This window comes from Neolamprologus multifasciatus, chromosome 9 (genome assembly GCF_963576455.1).
Source record: "Neolamprologus multifasciatus chromosome 9, fNeoMul1.2, whole genome shotgun sequence".
Lineage (NCBI taxonomy): Eukaryota > Metazoa > Chordata > Actinopteri > Cichliformes > Cichlidae > Neolamprologus > Neolamprologus multifasciatus.
The window spans coordinates 32,587,337-32,609,025 of NC_140447.1; the positions used below are offsets into that span (position 1 = coordinate 32,587,337).

The following is a 21,689-nucleotide window of genomic DNA, read 5'->3' on the forward strand; positions in this document are numbered from 1 at the left end:
TATTGAAAATAAATAATTTTCTGGGGGTAATAACAGATGAAAAACTTAACTGAGAGCTTACTTAAGATATATTTATTCCAAAGTATCACGAAGCATTGCAACACTAAACAAGGCCAAACAGGTGTTAGACAAACATCACTTCATATTCTCTACTGTTCACTGGTTTCATCATATTTAAGCTATTGTGTAGAGGTCTGGGGCAATAACTATAAAACCACATTACATTCAATTTGTACTCTTCAAAAAAAAAGCAATTCGAATCATCCACAGTGCAGCTTACAGGAACATACAAACTCACTATTTTTGCAGTCGATCTAGTGAAATTCCAAACAGCACAAATTCTATTCAAAGCAAAAAATAAAGAACTGCCAGGAAATATTCAGAGTATGTTTGTTTTGAAAGAAGGAAGTTATAATTTAAGGGGTTTTTGTAACTTCAAAACAATGAAGGTACGTACTACAAGAAAAGGCTTTTGTGTTTCTGTTCATGGAGTGAAACTGTGGAACAGTCTGAATATGGAATTAAAGCAACGTCCAAACATAAAACTGTTCAAAAAGAGTTATAAAAATATGATCTTCTCGAACTATAAAGAAAAGGAAAATATTTAGATTAAGTGAATGTCTCTATTTAAAAAAGAAACTCATGATGTGATATTATAGTATATCAGAAATCTGTTTACTATTTTTATTACAAATTATATCAGTAATGAAACAACTAAATATTAACTGATAATTTATGGCAAAGGGGTGGGATTAAATACATACATATACATAGATACATATAATTAATACATTTTTTTAAAAATACACGTAACATATAATGTGATTGTAAGGAGGTATTTCTGCAGTCTATTGATTACTAGATAGTGGACAGGGGGTGGGATTAAATAAGCTCACGCTTCTTCCTGCTCCTGTTTGAACATGAAAGTTATTCGTAGTTGTTTTTGCTCGTTTTGCTTTTGTTTTGCTTTGTTTGTTTGTCTCTTTTAATTCTATGTTGTTGTACTTTTTCAGCATGTTCAAAATAAAGATTCAATCAATCAATATGAGCAGAAGTATGTGGACACCGTTTCTCCCTGTCATCAGCTCCAACACCTCCACCACATGCACACCTGTTTCATGATTTTAGACACACCTCTCAGTGTTTTAACCTGAAACTAGCACCTCCTGCATCGAGGAGCTCCTGTGACCGTGTCATGCTCAGACTCTGTCCAACATCAACGTTATGAACTTTTTGGCTCAGATCGACAAACTCAGAGATTCACTTGCAAATGAATCTGGACCCAGATGCTTTCTGCTCATTTGTGTAGTAATTGCGCGTGGCGTGTGGAGCGAGTCCTTGAGGACCTGGAGAGCAGCTTATGCAGAAATATTAGCATGATTTTAAACTCCTGCTAAACACATCCACCAGGTCAGGGGTGCGGTTAGGGTTAGATGTTACTCACATACTGACTCATAGTTTCACAGGTTCATGCACGAGCATTTGGACTGTCACAAGATTTACACGTGAGTGCTCAATAAGAACCTAAACGGGTCACAGGGAGTTGAACATGCAGCAGGTTGGGTCGGGTCAGGTTTAACGCCTCCTCTTGGATTTTACCCACACCGTAATGCACACACAGCTCTCTCTGAAACTGTAACTGTGTGTTACGTCTGCTCATATGTTGTGTTCTGGTGTGAAAGGCAGACAGTACTGGATCTCTGGACTCTTTACTGTCAGTCACTAAACAGGTATATATGTATACAGAGAACCCTGATCTGTGTGCTGAGTGTCTGCCAGGCCGGTTCCACGATAACAGAGCCGAATGACGAAGAACAGCAGACACCTGCTGCTAGCAACAGGCTAACTTTGCATGCTAACGTCATAGAGTTAAAAACGAATTAAAAACTTCAGTTAGCTAACTCAACCCTCTACATGTCAGAAACAGCTGCATCTGGTGTGCTGTAAACACAGCAAAACAGAGCAGCTCGGTCACATTCATGTTACAAATAACAGCCTTAAGAAACTTTATTAGCTGTGACAGTGACCGACCTCCAGCCAGAGCACACATGCACACGCTTCCATAATCTCACAGCGCTGTGTTGCTGCTACACATGTGTGTGAGTTTCTTAGACCTTGGCTCCTGTAACGAGTCCTAAATAAGTTCATGACAACAGAAAATGAGCTCAGAGTCTGCTGATGTCTTTACTGCAGGAATGAAGCTCTGACACAGCCCGTTAGATTACAGCTGTCAGAGATGATGAACTCGGACAACAGCCTGCGACTGATAAAAACACTCATATGGGGTTTTTCAGCGTCGAGGACTTATCGTGCCGTTTCTGTCACTCTTTAAATTATTTCACATTTCCAGTTTGAAACAAACTCAGTCTGTAGAACGAGGAAGTCCACAGTCAGCAGACAGCAGCAGCTTTATTTCATGTGAATGATTTTCAGAGTTTTGTTTTACAGGAAGTCGAAGTCACAGTCAAGATTTTCTCTTTGGACATCAGCTAGCTGAAAGAAGTCATGAAACAAAAATAAAGAAATAAATTTGAGACAAAACGAGACAGAAAACAACCAAAAACTCGCCCGTCTGAATTTAAGGCTCTGGCTCTTAGGAGGGGTGGGGCCTTTCAAATTTACACGCACCTTGGGGCCCGTTGTGATTTTCTTTAAGTCGTTAAGAAAATCGCCTTTCCTCCAGTGAATTTGTGCCTTTGACTGTGACGACTGATTGTTGTTCTTGTAATATTTGTCCTTACACTCCTCGATCAGGGCTGAACGGCCTCCAGTTTTGAAGGCACGGACGATCTGCTGAGTAATGTCCTTGAAAACAATTATTTTACAAACTTGCTCTGCTCTGGTTTAATGTAATGGCGTTCTGTAGGAGGGTTGCTCTGCTCAGGAAGATGACATGTGATCCCAGAGCAGTGTTTGTGTCAGTTTTTGGATGGCACGGCTACAGTAAGTCCCTGGTTTGTGATGAATCACACCTGAGCCTCCCCTCTCCTCCCTTCTTCCCTCAAAACTCAAACAAACACGTCAGTCTGCGCCTCCCCCGGCGACTCCGCCACGGTCCAGATGCGTCACGTTTCCTCAAATTCAGTAAACACCACGTTCATTCAATTATTCCGCTTTCTACCAGAGGATTTCTTCTCCATTAATCAAACTGTCAACCTGCCTCTCGTCCTCCCACCGACATGAATGGCACGCTCAGCGTTTCCAAAAGGAGCGACAGATCCCGGCGTGCAGCAGGAGATATCGAGCTCCTGGGAGCTTACTTTTTTATCCTTGACATGCAGCCATGTTGCAAGCAATGATCAGAGATGATTAATGTCATAAACAAGCTGGGCTGCTGCCAATAATCTCTCACTGGTGTCCCAGAACAATATCCTGCAGAGGATGCTGGAAATCACTCACCCGGCATCCAAACACTGTACACTTCATCTCCTCTGTTTTCCCTGCATACGAAGTGTGAAACAAACCGCTTCAAGCTGCACTGATCAACAGTTTTCCATCAGTGACAGACCAAAGGGCAGAAAGCCGGCGCCTCGGCGGGGTTCCAGCCTCCCGGAGCTCCGAGTTTTTCAGAACATCTTCATCCTGAATTTCCATCTAAATTTAGAACATAGGAACCATCATGAAGGTGGCATGAACGACAGCTGCCAACGAGGAAGGAATCGCGGGGAGATGATATCATTACTGACGACTGGGTGAAGCTCAGATGGTCCTTAATGCATTAAAGCTGGAAAGGTTACCATTTCTTCATTAATATTTTTTAGCAAAAGAAATGAAACTGACCTTTTATCTCACAATAACAGCTTTTTCACATTTGCACCATTGTGGGCGGATCTGTTTTTGTGCCTCTATTTAAGATAAGAGAGATAAGATCAGATCAGAGCAGAATATTATATATATACACATATATAAATACAGAGCCATATATAAATAAAATATACGAAAGGGATAAATAGAATAAATAGGAATAAGAATACAAGGGAATTGCACATTTCAAGTATTGAAGTCTATTGCACCGTTGACTATTAACAAAAAGTATTGCACAGTGAAGTGAAGAGAAGAGGCACTACAGCTTAGTTGTCCCCCCTCCTTTGTCCTTTGATCAGAAATCAGTGGAGGGAGAAAATCTGGGACTTCCTGTTCAGGGGCATGTGTTCTCATGTGATACGTACCTTAAACTGCAAAGTTTCTAATCAATGAAACATAATATTTATATTTTTAAAATATTTCTCCCACGTTAAAGAACAGAGCATCTTACGTTTACGAGAGAATGCCTGAGTTTTTCTGCATTTATTCTCCACCTCACCTTTGAGCTCAGGTGATCCTCATTCATTCACCCATGACTGTGTCCATCGTCCAACAGTTGGCTGCATATCAAACAACAAGTACACCCAGTGTCTAACTTTAACCTAGTCAGCAATCTCTATCAGAAACACCTGTCCCCACAGGGGAGGTCATGTGGGGACAGCAAACCAAAGAGACAAGCAGTCAGGTGAATGAACAGGTGACATTTTCCAGAAGGTTGCTTCCAGGTCAGTCCTTTCACTTCATTTCTTGAAACTTGTTGCAGGCGATTTATTATAATTGACATTCCAGTAAATCATCACGACATCAACCCCCCAAAGTGTCACATCACATGCACATACACAGGTCATAAAATGATTCAAAAATTTTATTTAAAAGCAAGTTCATAAACATCTCTAAGGTGCAATAAACATATTTTGCTTTGAGAAACATTTTATGATGGTCATGATGGTGTGATCTTTCTTTGGTATTTGTAGCGTATTGTTTCAAACACTGACCTGAACATCTGACAAAAATCATCAGTGTCCTGTAAAGTTAGAAGAGTATGACTGTAGAGTTACTGTAGAGTTACTGTAGAGTTCTGTTGTGTTACTGTAGAGTTACTGTAGAGTTCTGTAGTTACTGTAGAGTTACTGTAGTGTTACTGTAGAGTTCTGTAGAGTTACTGTAGAGTTCTGTAGTGTTACTGTAGAGTTACTGTAGTGTTACTGTAGAGTTACTGTAGAGTTCTGTAGTGTTACTGTAGAGTTACTGTAGTGTTACTGTAGAGTTACTGTAGTGTTACTGTAGAGTTACTTTAGAGTTCTGTAGAGTTACTGTAGTGTTACTGTAGAGTTCTGTAGTGTAACTGTAGAGTTACTGTAGAGTTCTGTAGTGTTACTGTAGAGTTACTGTAGTGTTACTTTAGAGTTCTGTAGAGTTACTGTAGTGTTACTGTAGAGTTCTGTAGTGTAACTGTAGAGTTCTGTAGAGTTACTGTAGAGTTACTGTAGAGTTCTGTAGAGTTACTGTAGTGTTACTGTAGAGTTACTGTAGAGTTCTGTAGTGTAACTGTAGAGTTCTGTAGAGTTACTTTAGAGTTACTTTAGAGTTCTGTAGAGTTACTGTAGTGTTACTGTAGAGTTCTGTAGTGTAACTGTAGAGTTCTGTAGTGTTACTGTAGAGTTACTTTAGAGTTCTGTAGAGTTACTGTAGTGTTACTGTAGAGTTACTGTAGTGTTACTGTAGAGTTCTGTAGAGTTACTGTAGTGTTACTGTAGAGTTACTTTAGAGTTCTGTAGAGTTACTGTAGTGTTACTGTAGAGTTCTGTAGAGTTCTGTAGAGTTACTGTAGAGTCATAAAACACAAAGATCTTAAAAGAATCAGCTTCATATTTGTGTAAAAACACTCCGTATACAGAAATTGTTCATAAATAATTTAAAAATACATTTAAAAATGGAAATATGAACTTATTTTCAGCTGAAATCTAAATGTTTAATTATCAGTCTTTTAAAATCAAAACTAGTGATCAGTTAAAAATGATCAGTTGTTGTCTTTTCCTTTCTCTCGTTAATTATTTTTCTTTCGGCCAATCAGAAGACTTCATTCTGAACCACTGCTTTTGACTCCAGCAGGGTTTCTATAACTTCTTTGCTGTATGATAAGACGTCTCGCAGCACCTCTACGGTGTGCTGGCCAATCAGAGGAGGGGGTGTCGGGCCGCTGGGAGAGAAGCTGCTGAAACGAACCGCCGGACCTGAAGACAAACAAACAAAAAGAGACAGCGAATCAGAGCCGCGTGCTGTCGGAAAGGAACTGCAGATTCAATCCCACTCATTCAGTTTTTCTCATCTTTGCATTCCTTCTCTTGTTTGTCCACTGCTTTCCATGTTTCACCTGTTTGTGTTCAAGTTCCTGGTCTCACTCACACTTTGGAGAACAATTTCCTGATCTTTCATCACATTTGTGGTTGCATAAAGTTCCAGCTGTTTTCAGTGGGTAACAGGTCATAAACAGTAATGTGTAGTGTAATTCACGGTGTGGCCAGACAATGTAAAGCTGATTGTAGTTGGAGAACTAAAGTAAAATGCCCACATAGTGAAATCCCTGCAGCTGATGTGTTTACAAAAACAACTAAGCCAATTAATAATAAATCTATAAATAATAAATCTAAAGTATATGAAGTTACTGAAATGTGTGTGTGTGTGTGTGTGTGAAAATGTGTGTGTGTGTTATTTTTTGAATTCAGCTTCCTGTTTCGTTTCATTTCTTTCTGTTAAATTAGTTTTAGAGAAAAAATGAAGGCAGGAAGTGAGCGAGGAGGAAAAGGAAACATTTTATTTTGGGAAACTCACAACAATCAGCTGTTTTTTTAAAGAACAGCACTAATGAGCCGAACTCTCACACTGTGTGTGTGTGTGTGTGTGGTTGTGTGTGTGTGTGTGTGTCACCTGGAACATCAAATTAACCATGTTCTTATAATAGGGGCGGGACCAGCAACCATCTGTGAGTCATTCTGATTTCATATAAGATTATTTTTTGAATTCAGCTTCTTGTTTCGTTTCATTTCTTTCTGTTAAATTAGTTTTAGAGAAAAAATGAAGGCAGGAAGTGAGCGAGGAGGAAAAGGAAACATTTTATTTTGGGAAACTCACAACAATCAGCTGTTTTTTTTTAAGAACAGCACTAATGAGCCGAACTCTCACACTGTGTGTGTGTGAGGCCACTCGTGCAAGACGACACAAGTGTATGTGTATCTGCCCGCGTAGTGTCATGTTTGACTGTGTGTGTGTTCAGGGTGTCAGGGCAAATAATTATGGAATAAGATTATGTAATCCTGTTATTCACTGATTGCATTCTTTTGCATTTCTGTGCTAAAACCGAAGAGGAGAAATAATCAAACCACTGAGGCGGAAAAAGATTGACAGTTTTCTTTGTGTCTGTGGTCAGTGGTAAATGGCCTGCATTTGTATAGCGCTTTACTCAGTCCCTAAGGACCCCAAAGCGCTTTACACTACATTCAGTCATCCACCCATTCACACACACATTCACACACTGGTGATGGCAGCTACATTGTAGCCACAGCCACCCTGGGGCGCACTGACAGAGGCGAGGCTGCCGGACACTGGCGCCACCGGGCCCTCTGACCACCACCAGTAGGCAAACATGGGGTTAGTATCTTGCCCAAGGATATGTGCTCAAGAAATTATATACAAGTATTACTTCTAATGGTGTTTATACACATTATAACAATTAGTGTTAACAAACGGTAAATATTACCTCTTTTAACTGTTTAGTTTATGTTTATCAACTAATGATGTTATAATTTGTGTTTATATAATCACATGATATAATAAGTTAACTTGTGAGTTATACATGGTATCGCTCTGTATCATAGTTAATAGAGATAACAACTGAAAAAGGACACAAACCAGATCCCGATCACATAGGACTTTAAAAAACAAACAAAAGGTTTATTTTTATTTTATTTTTTTTTTTTTTTACATTTTTAGAAACAGGTTTTTTAGAATTTGGTTGCTTGGTTACAAATGATCTTGGTATCCTTGGTTACAGATGATCGTGGTTGCTTAGTTACAGATGTTCGTGGTTGCTTAGTTACAGATGGCTGTGGATAACGACTTGCTAGAGATGATTGTATTTGATTAGTTAGAGGTTCTCATGATTGATGACTTACAGGTGGTTCTAGTTCATTAGCTAGAGGTGGTTATATTTAATTAGTTAATTAACTACAGGTGGTCATGGTTGCTTAGTAACACGTGGTTGTGGTTGCTTAGTTACAGGTGTTCCTGGTTGCTTAGTTACAGGCGGACATGGTTACTTAGTTAGAGATAGTTGTCTTTGATTAGTTAGAGGTGTTCATGGTTAATTAGTTACAGGTTGTCATGGTTGCCTAGTAACACATAGTTGTGGTTGCTTAGTTACAGGTGGTTGTCTTTGATTAGTTAGAGGTGTTCATAGTTAATTAGTTACAGGTTGTCATGGTTGCCTAGTAACACATAGTTGTGGTTGCTTAGTTACAGGTGTTCCTGGTTGCTTAGTTACAGGCGGACATGGTTACTTAGTTAGAGATAGTTGTCTTTGATTAGTTAGAGGTGTTCATGGTTAATTAGTTACAGGTTGTCATGGTTGCCTAGTAACACATAGTTGTGGTTGCTTAGTTACAGGTGTTCCTGGTTGCTTAGTTACAGGCGGACATGGTTACTTAGTTAGAGATAGTTGTCTTTGATTAGTTAGAGGTGTTCATAGTTAATTAGTTACAGGTTGTCATGGTTGCCTAGTAACACATAGTTGTGGTTGCTTAGTTACAGGTGTTCCTGGTTGCTTAGTTACAGGCGGACATGGTTACTTAGTTAGAGATAGTTGTCTTTGATTAGTTAGAGGTGTTCATGGTTAATTAGTTACAGGTTGTCACGGTTGCTTAGTAACACGTAGTTGTGGTTGCTTAGTTACAATGTTCCTGGTTGCTTAGTTACAGGCGGACATGGTTACTTAGTTAGAGATAGTTGTCTTTGATTAGTTAGAGGTGTTCATAGTTAATTAGTTACAGGTTGTCATGGTTGCCTAGTAACACGTAGTTGTGGTTGCTTAGTTACAGGTGTTGCTGGTTGCTTAGTTACAGGTGGTTGTGGTTGGTTACTGGGACTGTCAGGGCAGGTGGGCCGTCCTCAGGTTTGTGTTTAGCGCTGCCTGCAGGTTGCATTGGCTCTAGCTTGAATAGCTTGGTTTGTGTCCTGCTTTGATTCGCTGCCTCCATCACGTTTCAGTCTGTTACTGTTTGTTCTGAGCTATTTCCTGGCTCTGAAACAGCACACGCACACACACATGAATACACACTCACAAACAGAGGAGTGCCATCAACAGGTCGGCCAATGAATGTTCTGAGCAGCACGTTTTCACGCCCAATTAACCTCCGAGGTACAGACAACACACACACCACACAAATGTGCACACACACACACACTTGTGTCTGGTGTTGTTTACTAAACAGAGATGCACAGAAGAGGAAAGTGCAGAGCAGAGAAAAGGATATTGTTAGGGCTGTGAATGGGCTGACACACAAACGCACACACACACAGATTCCTCTCACATTATGGTTTGGTGTAAATCACATGAGGGAACAGGATCACAGAGCAAACGGAGGCAGTGAGACATCATGTTACATGTTAGCAGGATGTGTGTGTGCACATGTGTTGGTCATGCTGTGGGCACATAAATCTGTTTGCAGTCACACTGTGAGGACTCGGCCACAAAGTCAGAACGGTGATTTTCAGTTTGAGGTTCAGTTTACAGGAAACATACAAACCTAAATCTCTGTGAGCGTTATTCATGTGATTGTGATTGGCTGGCTGTGGCTCAGGTGGAAGAGCGGGTCGCCTACTAATTGGAGGGTCAGTGGATAGATCCCTCACGAATCAGGTCCACATGCTGAGGTATCCGTGGGAAGACAATGAACGTCAGGTCATAATGCTTCCATCTGTGTGTTTAGGCACAGATTAAAGCTGTGTGAATGTGACTGGGTGAGTGAAGCATGTAGTAGAGCTCTGCTCTGTGAGTTCACTGAGCCCATCAGGACTCTTTGCAGGGAACACAGTTTAAGTGCATCTGCAGTGAGCCGAACCTTCCTGAACATTTCTGGTTTCAATCGAAAGGTTTAAAAAGAACCTGAGGGAATCCATCACTAATATACATGTGACAAACATGTTTATCTAATGAGTACTGACTACATTATCGCCCCAGCTCACATGTATCTGCCTCTTCAGTCTGATTTCATTGGCCAAGCTCGTCTGCAGTTCCCAAACTCAATAATGATTAACATTAGCAGCACATTAGCACAGTGAGGCTGGAAGATAAACGCTAACTTATTTCCCCTCATGTTAACTTTCATTGAGGGTCCCTGATGGGCAGCGACAAACGCATCATGGCAGAAAAAGATGCTGAAAATGGACCAAACATCAGTCAGGAGAACACCTGACAGCATCCATCTCCGTCATTAACATCTCCGTCATTAACATCTCCGTCATTAACATCTCCGTCATTAACATACTGCTGCACGTTTGGAGTCCTGGCTATGAAGCCTCGTGCACCCATGCTAATCTTTGTTAGCCTCTTTTCTAACATGTTCAAATATTTGGTGTCTGTCAAACCGCTGGGCTGTCGTTCCATCGTAGCGTTTTAAAAACAGAGCGTTGAATTTAATACTTGTAATAAAAGCCCAGAGAGGCCGACAGTCATCACTCACTATTTTTAGGGGCTCGTTCAGATTAAACAGAACAAGATGCAAAGAATTAAAACACAACCACATGCTGTATGGCTGTAGAGCAGCCGGCTCGAGACCCTGATCAGGCACTGTTTTTGATTTCTGGCTTAGACTCTCCGAATTTTTCCATCTTTCCTCGTTAGCTCATTTTACTGAACCACAGCCCCCCCCCCCCCCCCCTCCCCCCAGTGTGGATCTGGTCTTTGGCTGCTCGGATTCAAATACCTGCCCTGTTATTAACAGCCCATGATGGACGGCTCTGTTCACGGGAAGATAATCACTCGTTCTTTCAGTATGTTTCTGGAAGCATCCTGATGTTATTGAGCGGGCAGTGCTGGCCGTTTCCTCAGCTGGTGGAATGTCAGTTATGACACCAGAGGACAGCGGCTGGAGACCACAGCCACACCACAATAACTCCAACTGCATGAAATGGAGCAGCAGCCTCGCTGTGTTTGAGACGTTTGCTTTGAAGGGACGTTTTTCCCCCGATGTCACCACCAGCTAAAAATCTGAACCAAGTGTGCCGACAGACCTGCGACTGACACCAACCCTCTGAGTCCAGGATGAGACTGTATGAGGATCCATACAAGTACTATAACACACACGCTGTGACCTGCCTCTGGTCATTATGAATGTCTTCCTGCTCGGCTGGCCAGACACACACACACACACACACAGGTTAGAAGACAGATTAGACAGTAAATACATGTTGGTGGACAAACAGCTTCCTCTTAGTGGAAACATGCTGAGATCCATCAAAGCAGGAGAGTCCCTGTGGACGAGTGTGTGTCTGTGTGTCAGATCAACACAATCCTGTGGTTTTAATGGGAAATATTTGTTTGTGTTCTTGGAAAATGTCATTTACCAAACTGGTGTCAAAAACTGAAGGCGAAGGGTTACAGTGAGGACAGCGTGTGTGTGTGTGTGTGTGTGCGTGTGTGTGTGTGTTCATGTGTGTGTGTGTGTGTCTGTGCATGTGTGTGTGTGTGTGTGCGTGTGTTTGTGTGTGTGTGTGTGTGTGTGTGCGTGTGTGTGCGTGCTGACCGACTACAGCGATGCGTCCTGCTGTTGGATGGTTCATCTCCTGTACGAGGCGATTGTGTTTCACCTGTGAAAACAACACAGTTACAAACATCAGACACTGACCCGTGCTGTGTGCAGGAGGGGGTGCGTGTCATTATGTTTTATTGTATATGTATCATGAGATAAATGTGGAGCAAACATTAACTCAGGGGTTAAAAAATGAAGCTGCAGTTCCCCTGATGTCCAGCAGAGGCAGCAGTGAGTCGGTCCCATAGACTCCCATGTTAAAAGCCTGATGCTTTGGTCTGTAGGTCATTTTCCCCGTCACAGTAAAGTTCAGGTAAATTCTGACCCACTGTAAGAATCAAACGTGAACAAACGTCTGAACTTGAGCTGGATCTCCTGACCCAGTGTCTGGAGTCGCTTGTGTCTCAGGGTGTTTGTATTATGATGCATGTTCTAAGTTGTCTTTGTTGCCTCAGTTTATTCTATAGTCTTGTATCTAAGTTTGGGTCTCTTGTATTCTGTGTAGTTTTCTGAGTGTTTAGTAGCTGCCCTCTGTGCCTCCTTTATGTTGGTTTCTGTGTTTCCTTGTTGCTCTGTTTCCCCTAGTCAGTCCGCATCAGTGTTACACTTCCTGTTTTACTTTGAAGGTCTGTGTCCTACGTGAATATACTGAGTTTCGCTTCCCTTTGGTCTGGTTATGTCTGATTCCTCCCAGCTGCTGTGTGTTACTCTCTCCAGTGTGGTTTGGTTGTGTATGCATCTTCCTTGCCAGCCAATAAAGCATGAGTTTGAGTTTATCCCTTGAGTCTGAGAGCCTGCATTTTGGGTCCAACTTCTGCTTGCCACACAGCGCAGAACTGCAGCTTTCCTCAGAATGTTTAAAGAACACTTCTGACATTAATAATGGATCACTAATCCTTGATTAAAGTTTGAGCCAGCAGGGAGAGAATTTAGTCTTATAAAACTCATTTTTGTGGAGACACATTTATTACCACCACATCCTGTTTTACCTGACATGAACACATAGCAGCCGTAATGTCCTGGCACTGTTGGGATTTATTACACAGCTGTTAAACACCATCCTCACTTCTTTATCACACACAAGTCTTCGTGACAACCACTGACAATTATAAACAGTAATTCAATCTTAACAAACACTTACAATTAGTCTGCATTCAAAGCACAGACTGCACACACACCATTATGTCCTGACCTCTCACTGCTCAGTTTTAATCTCAGTGAGTCTAATCTCATCCAGCTCAGAATAAATGGATTCTAAATCATTACTGTTAGATTATTTTCTCACAGCTCAGGACTTATTATTATTAGACATTAGAAGACATAGCATACAGATGACACCCAGCTCTATCTGTCCATGAAGCCAGATAACACACACCAATGAGTTAAACTGCAGGAATGTCTTAAAGACATAAAGACCTGGATGGCCGCTAACTTTCTGCTTCTTAACTCAGATAAAACTGAGGTCATTGTACTCGGCCCTGAAAAGCTTAGAAATATGGTATCTAACCAGATTCTTACTCTGGATGGCATTACCTTGGCCTCCAGTAACACTGTGAGGAACCTTGGAGTCATTTTTGACCAGGACATGTCCTTCAACACACATATTAAACAAATATGTAAGACTGCTTTCTTCCATTTGTGCAACATCTCTAAAGTTAGAAATATCCTGTCTCAGAGTGACGCTGAAAAACTAGTTCATGCATTTATTACTTCCAGGCTGGACGACTGTAATTCATTATTATCAGGAAGTCCAAAAAACTCCCTGAAAAGCCTTCAGCTAATCCAAAATGCTGCAGCAAGAGTCCTGACAGGGACTAGACATGTCATTTATAATTGTTCAAGCTTCCATAAAAGCATCATTCTCCATGATCTGAAGTCCATCTGAACAGCTTCACTGTACAAAAAACTGTCGTCAAAGTTCAAGCTAAAAGGATAACGTTTAAAAGGGTTTAAAAGTTAAAACTGGTCAAATTTGACCCAAACAGGATGTTAAACTTGACTAAATCTTAAAGGTTTGCATTATTGGGGGCGTGGCCTCTGTGACTGGGAGGTGGATGGTGACACAGGTGGTTGTAGCTGCTAGCTGTCTGCTAGCTTCACCTGAGCTGGACCTCTGGACCGTGTTTGTGCTGTTGGAGCCTTTTGAATAATTTTTAATGACATCATGTGACCAATAATATGGCTGCTGTGAGGTCACTGTGGTAACAGGCTGTCCAACAAGGCAGAGCTCCAGCTTGGGTGAAATTTGAGGATTTTGATTGGATGTTACTGAGCACTAATCAGCAGGTTACTGTGCTCCCATACAGTCTGTCTGCAGTTTCATAATCGAGCTATCCAGAATTAGCTGATAGTTTACTTTTATCCACTAACTGTCACGTCTGCTTCCAAACAAGCATCACAGTGCAGTTTGGCACAAGTTTAAAAAGGTTACATTTGTTCAGTAATGAACAGCAGAAATGTTGGAAGTAAGTACAAAAAACAACAGCGCTGTAAACAACGGTACATTGCTGGGTAATGAGCAAGGGAACAATGCAGGAAACAGAGATTTGAGATGGGAAACTGTCCCTCAGAGACAGAGACAGAGACAGAGAGACAGACAGAGAGACAGAGAGAGAGAGAGACAGACAGAGAGAGAGACAGAGCGAGAGAGCTAGAGAGATAGAGAGACAGAGAGAGAGAGAGAGAGAGAGAGACAGAGAGAGAGAGAGAGACAGACAGAGAGAGAGACAGAGCGAGAGAGCTAGAGAGATAGAGAGTACAGAGAGAGAGAGAGAGAGAGAGAGAGAGACAGACAGACAGAGAGAGAGACAGAGCGAGAGAGCTAGAGAGATAGAGAGAGACAGAGAGACAGAGAGAGAGAGCTAGAGAGATAGAGAGAGAGAGAGAGAGAGACAGAGAGAGAGAGAGAGACAGAGAGAGAGAGACAGAGAGAGAGAGAGAGAGAGAGACAGAGAGAGAGAGACAGAGAGAGAGAGAGAGAGAGAGACAGAGAGAGAGAGAGACAGAGAGAGAGAGACAGAGAGAGACAGAGAGAGAGAGAGACAGAGAGAGACAGAGAGAGAGAGAGAGAGACAGAGAGACACACAGAGAGAGAGACAGACAGAGACAGAGAGAGACAGAGAGAGAGACAGAGAGACAGAGAGAGAGAGACAGAGAGACACAGAGAGAGAGAGACAGACAGAGACAGAGAGAGACAGAGAGAGAGACAGAGAGAGAGACAGAGACAGAGAGAGAGACAGACAGAGACAGAGAGAGACACAGAGAGAGAGACAGAGACAGAGAGAGACAGAGACAGAGAGAGACAGAGACAGAGAGAGAGAGACAGAGAGAGACAGAGACAGAGAGAGACAGAGAGAGAGACAGAGAGACAGAGAGAGAGAGACAGAGAGACACAGACAGAGAGAGACAGACAGAGAGACAGAGAGACAGAGAGAGAGACAGAGAGAGAGACAGACAGAGACAGAGAGAGACAGACAGAGACAGAGAGACAGAGAGAGAGACAGAGAGACACAGACAGAGAGAGAGACAGACAGAGACAGAGAGAGACACAGAGAGAGAGACAGAGACAGAGAGAGACAGAGAGAGAGAGAGACAGAGAGAGAGAGACAGAGAGAGAGAGAGACAGAGAGAGATAGAGAGAGAGAGAGAGAGAGACAGAGAGACACACAGAGAGAGAGACAGACAGAGACAGAGAGAGACAGAGAGAGAGACAGAGAGACAGAGAGAGAGAGACAGAGAGACACAGACAGAGAGAGACAGACAGAGACAGAGAGACAGAGAGAGAGACAGAGAGACACAGACAGAGAGAGAGACAGACAGAGACAGAGAGAGACAGAGAGAGAGACAGAGAGACAGAGAGAGAGAGACAGAGAGACACAGACAGAGAGAGACAGACAGAGACAGAGAGACAGAGAGAGAGACAGAGAGACACAGACAGAGAGAGAGACAGACAGAGACAGAGAGAGACACAGAGAGAGAGACAGAGACAGAGAGAGACAGAGACAGAGAGAGAGAGGCGGCTCCGAGCTTTGTGTTTACGTCTCTGTGCAGAATCCGTGTTCCTGCTCTCTTTTACTGTTTTAGCTGTTTGGTGGTTGTTGAAATTTTGTGAGGTTTAATCTGAGATTCTGGCATTTCGGGCAAAATAAATTCATATTTAAAAATCGATTCAGGATTTAATCAATCGATATCACGTTATCCAAGTTAGAATCGATTTTAATCAATAAATCGATAATCAAAACCCACCCCTAGTTTGGAGCATTTTAATGACATCATGTGACCAACAACATGGCTGCCCTACTGCACACACATTTATCAACCTTCAGACATCCTGTACATTTTGTTTTTGGATTGATTTTATGAAACTTTTCTCTCATTATTAACATTGTTGTACACGATGTCCGACTTCTAAATGGCCACCATGGTCACCACCCATCTTGAGGAGTTTGCCCCCTCACATATACTAATGTGCCACAAACAGGGCTTTAATATCACCAACCATTCCCGTGTTATTACGGTGTATCCATATAAATGGCCCACCCTGTAGATTAAAACTCAGAGTGTGAATCTGCAGAGTTTCTGTGTGAGGAGTGTTGGTGGAGGAAGGAAACCTGCAGAAACACGGTGCAGTCAGGGCGATGATGAGGTGAGGCCTCCTGTCCCTCCACCTGCATGTACAACACACTGCGACTGACGCATTAGGGGTTCAGCCGTGGAGAGATTAAAAAAAGACTGAACCTGGGTGAAAGGTTAACCTTTGGCGCCCACACACCCGTCTGCCTTTCTTTTTAAAGAACACATCTCATTGATAGTTCATTGTGATCAATTATGTGTACTTTCCAGTGCACCCTTAACGACCTTCATCACCTCCATGAACCGAGGCTGTTTCAGGGGCCTTGCATCCTTTACATTAGATTTCCATGTTTCCATCAGGGTGCAGACCCTGATTTCTTCCATCTGCTTTTATTTTTTAAACTCATCTGTAATGCTGAATAAATTGGGTCTTTGTGTTTCACAGCAGAACATAGAAAACACGTAAAGTCTTTAAGATGAGAAACTGTACCATGTCAGGAAACACATGAGCTCATTTTGAGTTTGAATAAAGTTGGGACAGGAAGCAGCTGATCAGCTGTCAGCAGCTCGGTCACATGGGTCAAACTCAAAATCAGCTCATATCTGTTAAACATTTCACAGTTTCTACCTTTAATGTGTTTTTGTTGTACTGGGAATAAATATGGATTCATGTCGTCTGTTTACAACTTGTCTAATAACCCTGACAGTCAGCCTGTGCCTCGCCTCAGCCCACTGCAGAGCACATCCATCAGGTGTTACCTCGACCTGTCGCAGCAGGATGTCACACTGACAAAGGCACGAAAATGGATCAGAGAAAATCCAGCGCGCAGCGGAAAGAAAGAAAAGTTTCTCAAATGAAAGTGAAAGTGAAGCTCTCGGCTGTCAGACTCTCAGTGTCGTCCCGACCTGCATTCAGGGCTCGCTGACCTGGAAGTCCCGGCAGAGCAGGCAGACGAATCTTTTATCAGGGAGCTAAAAAAAAGGAACAGGACAGACTGACGAACATCGGTGAATGTGGCAGAAAGTCTAAATGATTTCCCGTGGAAGAGTAAGAGGACGAGGAAGAATGTAAATGTGCTCTCAGGCCTGAGCCGTCACATCAGGAACACCAACCCTGATTTCACTGGGCTCAGCAAATGGCACCACTACAGGTCACGTCTATAGCAGTGTAGGTTACTGCTATAACTACAGGTCACATCTATAGCAGTGTAGGTTACTGCTATAACTACAGGTCACATCTATAGCAGTGTAGGTTACTGCTATAACTACATGTCACATCGATAGCAGTGTAGGTTACTGCTATAACTACAGGTCACGTCTATAGCGGTGTAGGTTACTGCTATAACTACAGGTCACGTCTATAGCGGTGTAGGTTACTGCTATAACTACAGGTCACATCTATAGCAGTGTAGGTTACTGCTATAACTACAGGTCACACCTATAGCGGTGTAGGTTACTGCTATAACTACAGGTCACGTCTATAGCAGTGTAGGTTACTGCTATAACTACAGGTCACATCTATAGCAGTGTAGGTTACTGCTATAACTACATGTCACATCGACAGCAGTGTAGGTTACTGCTATAACTACAGGTCACGTCTATAGCGGTGTAGGTTACTGCTATAACTACAGGTCACGTCTATAGCGGTGTAGGTTACTGCTATAACTACAGGTCACGTCTATAGCGGTGTAGGTTACTGCTATAACTACAGGTCACGTCTATAGCAGTGTAGGTTACTGCTATAACTACAGGTCACATCTATAGCAGTGTAGGTTACTGCTATAACTACATGTCACATCGACAGCAGTGTAGGTTACTGCTATAACTACAGGTCACGTCTATAGCGGTGTAGGTTACTGCTATAACTACAGGTCACGTCTATAGCGGTGTAGGTTACTGCTATAACTACAGGTCACATCTATAGCGGTGTAGGTTACTGCTATAACTACAGGTAACATCTATAGCGGTGTAGGTTACTGCTATAACTACAGGTCACATCTATAGCAGTGTAGGTTACTGCTATAACTACAGGTCACATCTATAGCAGTGTAGGTTACTGCTATAACTACAGGTAACATCTATAGCGGTGTAGGTTACTGCTATAACTACAGGTCACATCTATAGCGGTGTAGGTTACTGCTATAACTACAGGTCACATGTATAGCAGTGTAGGTTACTGCTATAACTACAGGTCACATCTATAGCGGTGTAGGTTACTGCTATAACTACAGGTCACATCTATAGCGGTGTAGGTTACTGCTATAACTACAGGTCACATCTATAGCGGTGTAGGTTACTGCTATAACTACAGGTCACATCTATAGCGGTGTAGGTTACTGCTATAACTACAGGTCACATCTATAGCGGTGTAGGTTACTGCTATAACTACAGGTCACATCTATAGCGGTGTAGGTTACTGCTATAACTACAGGTCACATCTATAGCGGTGTAGGTTACTGCTATAACTACAGGTCACATCTATAGCGGTGTAGGTTACTGCTATAACTACAGGTCACATCTATAGCAGTGTAGGTTACTGCTATAACTACAGGTCACATCTATAGCGGTGTAGGTTACTGCTATAACTACAGGTCACATCTATAGCAGTGTAGGTTACTGCTATAACTACAGGTCACATCTATAGCAGTGTAGGTTACTGCTATAACTACAGGTCACATCTATAGCAGTGTAGGTTACTGCTATAACTACAGGTCACATCTATAGCGGTGTAGGTTACTGCTATAACTACAGGTCACATCTATAGCAGTGTAGGTTACTGCTATAACTACAGGTCACACCTATAGAGGTGTAGGTTACTGCTATAACTACAGGTCACATCTATAGCAGTGTAGGTTACTGCTATAACTACAGGTCACACCTATAGCAGTGTAGGTTACTGCTATAACTACAGGTCACATCGATAGCAGTGTAGGTTACTGCTATAACTACAGGTCACATCTATAGCGGTGTAGGTTACTGCTATAACTACAGGTCACAACTATAGCAGTGTAGGTTACTGCTATAACTACAGGTCACACCTATAGCAGTGTAGGTTACTGCTATAACTACAGGTCACACCTATAGCAGTGTAGGTTACTGCTATAACTACAGGTCACATCTTTAGCAGTGTAGGTTACTGCTATAACTACAGGTCACATCTATAGCAGTGTAGGTTACTGCTATAACTACAGGTCACACCTATAGCAGTGTAGGTTACTGCTATAACTACAGGTCACATCGATAGCAGTGTAGGTTACTGCTATAACTACAGGTCACATCTATAGCGGTGTAGGTTACTGCTATAACTACAGGTCACAACTATAGCAGTGTAGGTTACTGCTATAACTACAGGTCACATCGATAGCAGTGTAGGTTACTGCTATAACTACAGGTCACACCTATAGCAGTGTAGGTTACTGCTATAACTACAGGTCACATCTTTAGCAGTGTAGGTTACTGCTATAACTACAGATCACATCTATAGCGGTGTAGGTTACTGCTATAACTATAGGTCACATCACACGGCCCACAAACACCGTTCAGCCCTGCTCTTTGCTTCATGTCCATCTCTCTTCTTCTGCTGCTGTTTTTTGAATCACGAGGAAAAGGACGAACAGAACGACCTCAGCGGTGACGCCTGTATAAATGTGTGCAGCGGCGTTGGCGGCACTGTGGTTGTACAGCCGCTTCCCTCGCTCTGCATGTCTGATGGAGACTTTTATGGGTTTGTGTCTCTGGCTGGAATCAAACCAGTGACTCATGTGTAACACCACCACTGGAGACACTCCACACTCAGACTGAATGCAGAGGTGTGATTCAGGCATCAGTTAGTGATGTGGTGAAACCTGAGCAGACGAGTCTGCTGAGGAAAGACTTATGCTGCTTCCAGGACGCTGCTCACGTCTTCTTTTTTAAAAACGTGTTTGTATTCTTCTCATGGAGGTGAGAATGATCCTACTTTTCATTTCTAACACAACACCTCCGACTTCTATGAAGTCTCTGATGCCTCCTTTGCTGTTTGACGTCTCCTCCTCCTCCCCAATCCAACGATGGATGACATCTCAGCCTGGACTCGAGGCTATACTGCTGCATACATGGTTACTCATCTCCATACACGTATGTATGTGTTACACATAAACACGTTACTGTGTCCCCGCTACATCAGATGTTCCTGCGTGAGAATATTGCAGAGCGATGCACACACGGCTGCTTACATGATGACAATATGCATGAAATATGAAGCTCCTCACGTCTGCCTCCCATCACATCCTCTCCGGCTCCATCTGTCCTCTTCAGCTCTTCATTAAATGTGGAATTTGTCATTTTTTTGGGAACGTGAGTGCAGGAAAACATTCTGAGTACATGTGGAGACGTTTCTGTCAGCAGGCAGGCCGGTGTGGCACGCCGTCACGTGTTTACGTGTTCTTTCACATTCAATGCTCGACTTTTGGTTCTGAGTTGAAAAACAAACCTGTTCCCACAATATGATCCCAACTCTTACTGACTTATTTTCCAAAACCCGGAGCCACATCTGAGCTCGCAGCTCCGGCGTCCTCATAACCTCGTCTCACGTACGAGATCCTGTTTGTCAAACATCTGCTCACGAGCTCGGCAGACGAGCGTGACGCGACGGAGATCTGATGCTTTTATATACTTTCATGTCTTTGCGGACGCTTTGCAGATCAAACGCAGACAAAGACGTCAAAACAGAAGCAGCAACACGAGAACCAAAGTTCAGCCTCGACATCACATCTGCACCGATTTATAACACGTACCCAGCTGAACACGTTTCATACATGTGTGACCCTGCTGCTGCTCAGAGTACTCGCTCAGCTACACGTGTGCTGCTGTAGCACCGGATTTTATTTAGAAAAGCAGACACAGGACATGTAAGTGACACAAATGTGCAGAATCACACGTTAGAGCAGAGAGGAGTCACCTGTTTGACTCTGAGGGCCTCAAAAATGATTCACCTCAGAGAGGAAACACTGAACACAGACCAACAAAATAAAAGCACTCAGAGTTTAACGTGTCCGTCATTCCACTGCAGCCCCAAACACAAGCAGAATAATTACAGAGGAATAAACATCTGACAACACACACACAGTAACACACACACACACACACAGTAACACACACACACAGTAACACACACACACACACAGTAACACACACACACACACAGTAACACACACACACACACACACAGACACACACACAGTAACACACACACACAGTAACACACACACACACACAGACACACACACAGTAACACACACACACACACACACAGACACACACACAGTAACACACACACACACACACACAGACACACACACACACACAGTAACACACACACACAGTAACACACACACACACACACACAGTAACACACACACACAGTAACACACACACACACACACACAGACACACACACAGTAACACACACACACACACACACAGACACACACACAGTAACACACACACACACACACACAGTAACACACA

At 42.6% G+C, this 21,689-nt stretch overlaps 2 protein-coding genes across 12 annotated transcripts in view; both read right to left on the reverse strand.

Annotated features, from left to right (window-relative positions):
• Positions 1-354: 354 nt before the first annotated feature.
• The window catches only part of sugct (succinyl-CoA:glutarate-CoA transferase), a 75,840-nt gene continuing 54,505 nt past the window's right edge, over positions 355-21,689 (reverse strand). The window contains exons 13-15 of one of the 11 annotated variants that reach the window (XR_014875934.1): positions 11,604-11,667; positions 5,151-6,038; positions 355-5,052 (exon numbers count right to left, since the gene is read on the reverse strand). Coding sequence is in view for 2 of the 11 variants with exons in the window: in XM_085171778.1 (XP_085027904.1) it covers positions 5,875-6,038; positions 11,604-11,667 (228 nt within the window). In the remaining 9 variants the exon portion in view is untranslated. Of the gene's footprint in view, positions 6,039-11,603; positions 11,668-21,689 lie in introns of all 11 variants that reach the window. The other 10 variants (XR_014875928.1, XR_014875926.1, XR_014875929.1 and 7 more) reach the window with 10 other exon arrangements.
• LOC146511946 (uncharacterized) overlaps positions 14,598-21,689 on the reverse strand; it is a 15,986-nt gene continuing 8,894 nt past the window's right edge. Inside the window, exons 1-2 of the mRNA XM_085171751.1 lie at positions 19,060-21,689; positions 14,598-18,859 (exon numbers count right to left, since the gene is read on the reverse strand). The exon at positions 19,060-21,689 is cut by the window's right edge and continues 8,894 nt beyond it. Of these exons, the coding sequence (XP_085027877.1) occupies positions 21,253-21,689 (437 nt within the window). The 3' untranslated portion in view covers positions 14,598-18,859; positions 19,060-21,252. The remainder of the gene's footprint in view (positions 18,860-19,059) is intronic.